The sequence below is a fragment of the Penaeus monodon genome, chromosome 43 (assembly GCF_015228065.2).
Source record: "Penaeus monodon isolate SGIC_2016 chromosome 43, NSTDA_Pmon_1, whole genome shotgun sequence".
NCBI lineage: Eukaryota > Metazoa > Arthropoda > Malacostraca > Decapoda > Penaeidae > Penaeus > Penaeus monodon.
In genome coordinates this window covers 10947077-10949576 of record NC_051428.1, presented here as the reverse complement: position 1 = coordinate 10949576, position 2500 = coordinate 10947077, and the positions used below count along the sequence as shown (strand labels likewise).

At 39.4% G+C, this 2500-nt stretch overlaps 1 protein-coding gene across 1 annotated transcript in view; it reads right to left on the bottom strand.

Moving 5' to 3' along the window:
• Positions 1–1997: 1997 nt before the first annotated feature.
• The window catches only part of LOC119568275, a 5628-nt gene continuing 5125 nt past the window's right edge, over positions 1998–2500 (bottom strand). Inside the window, exon 3 of the mRNA XM_037916735.1 lies at positions 1998–2137. Within this exon, the coding sequence (XP_037772663.1) occupies positions 1998–2137 (140 nt within the window). The remainder of the gene's footprint in view (positions 2138–2500) is intronic.

Sequence of the window (2500 nt, the reverse complement as noted above, 5' to 3'; positions counted from 1 at the left end):
AATGATAACAATGATGATGATAATAACGATAATTACAGTTTCAGTAATCATTCTCACCATCATTATCACGAATAGTGATGATGATAGTAATGGTAGTAATAATGTAATAATCACAATGCAGATAATGATAAAGAGAGCAGTAATGGAAACAACAATGATAATGATATTGAACCATAACAAAAATGAAATAATGATACCAATGTTTCGATGATAATGATATTGGCATTGTTAATGATGAGGATGATAATGATGATAATGATGACGATAATTATAATGATAATGATGATGTTGATTGTTATAATGCTTCTAATAGGGATAGTGATACCATAAAGAACATTATAATGACAGCAATAGCCATGAATTAATATGATTATAATGAATAGTAATAATAGCATTAAATGTCAATAACAAATAATTTCAAAATCTGATCGAAGCAGCCGACTAATGTAAAGAAAAAATATTTTACTTTTTTCCAGTTTACTTACTTTTGCTGAAAGCTTATACCTCGCTTGTACATATTGCTATAGCTCCAAACTGTATTGCGAAAGAAAGCAAATATTTCTCATTAAAATGGAAAACTAATTTCAATCAGCTGAACAAATTTAACCTACTCTTATTCATAGATGTCGCGTTCAGCTGGGAATGAAAAAAGGAAATGTTTCCAGGATTTCATTTTCTTATTTTTATTATTTTTATTTATTTTATTATTACTTTTTTTTTGGTATTCGGGTCTGTTTGGTTTCCTGATTAATCTGATGTGGCGTCATCATGGGGAGGGGGGAGAGTTAGGATCTCGCGTTTCACGACTGCGGTAGAGATATGTTAATTTCATAAAACCACATACTCAAACACACACACACACACACACACACACACACACACACACACACACACACACACACACACACACACACACACACACACACACACACACATTTTCTATAAATCTCACGCATCCTTTGTTTCCGCCCACCTCCACAGTTATCACTTATCTCCATGCGTCCACCATTATCATTTATCTCTATACATCCTGTTTCTTCCCTCCTCCACCGTTATCATCTATCTCCACGACCCCTTCTGTTTCCCTCGCTCTCCCTTTCCCTTCCCAGTTCACTCCTAGCTTATGCTCCCTGTTCAGAATCACTGAACTCAACCATCCCTTTGCCGCAGGACGCTTTCGTTGCCATGGAAACCCGAACCCGCAAGACACACACAAGCTGAAGGCAGAGAGATATATAAGTTCATAAATATTATACGTCCGATATGTTTTCCCGCACGTCAGGACCTCAGGGTTAGTGATATATTACATGAAGGTATTCTTTGCTCCTTCCTTTCATTTTTGTTAGTGTATATATTACTTGAAGAGGGAGCTTCTGGCAAAGTAGCCATTACCTCGTACTCGTTACAAGGGTGATATTTTTACATTTATGGATCTGTCCAGTGCACATGTTTCTCTCTCTCTCTCTCTCTCTCTCTACCCATCCCCTTCTCTTTCTCTCTCAAAATATATATCTACATATATACATATATATACACACACATACACACACACACACACACACACACACACACACACACACACACACACACACACACGCACGTAAATATGTGTGTGTGTGTGTGTGTGTGTGTGTGTGTGTGTGTGTGTGTGTGTGTGTGTGTGTGTGTGCGTGTGTGTGCGCGTGTGTATATATATATTTATTTATTTACACACACACACACACACACACGCATGTTGACATCTGGCTGGTAATCATTGTTGGTGGTTTTCAACTCACCATCATATCGATGATAGACTCACCTATCACGGTTTGATTTACCTATGTATATATAAATACACATATAAATACATACATACACATCTCTCTCTCTCTCTCTCTCAACACAAACACACACAAACACACACACACACACACACACATATATATATCGAAGACCACTATCAGTAAATGTGGACAATGACATTATTGTCAATGCCTAGGCGAAATAAGTGAAGTTCAAGATGCTGCCCATGCAGCAGGTTGCCTCTCTCCACGCAGCTGATGGATCCAAAGGAGCGGAATAGACCAATGCAGTTTGGCACCAACGGCGTTGCAGGAGTTGCCAGAACGATGAGCTGCTTTAAGGACTTTTTCTCCTTATAGATGTCAGAAGGCAGTGAATTGTTTTGTATAGGGTAAACACACATAGCCTTGGACTATACACGGACTGAATTACAAGGTAGCTCTGCCCATTATCCAGCCCATACAGGTTTATGCAGGCACCGAGCCATAGGTTCACTCCCAGCCTTTAGCAGTTCAGCAGGGATATCACATATGCCTGCAGCTTTCCCACTCTTCAGCTTGGAAATCGTCATCCTAACCTCTGTTAGGGTAGATGGATCCTTGCTGATGGGTGGGTCCGGCACAGGCACTGAGACATCGCTTGCATCCAAGCTAACTGTTGGAGGGTCTACCTGGTACAACTGTTCAAAATACTCAGCCCAAAGTTCACGAACCCC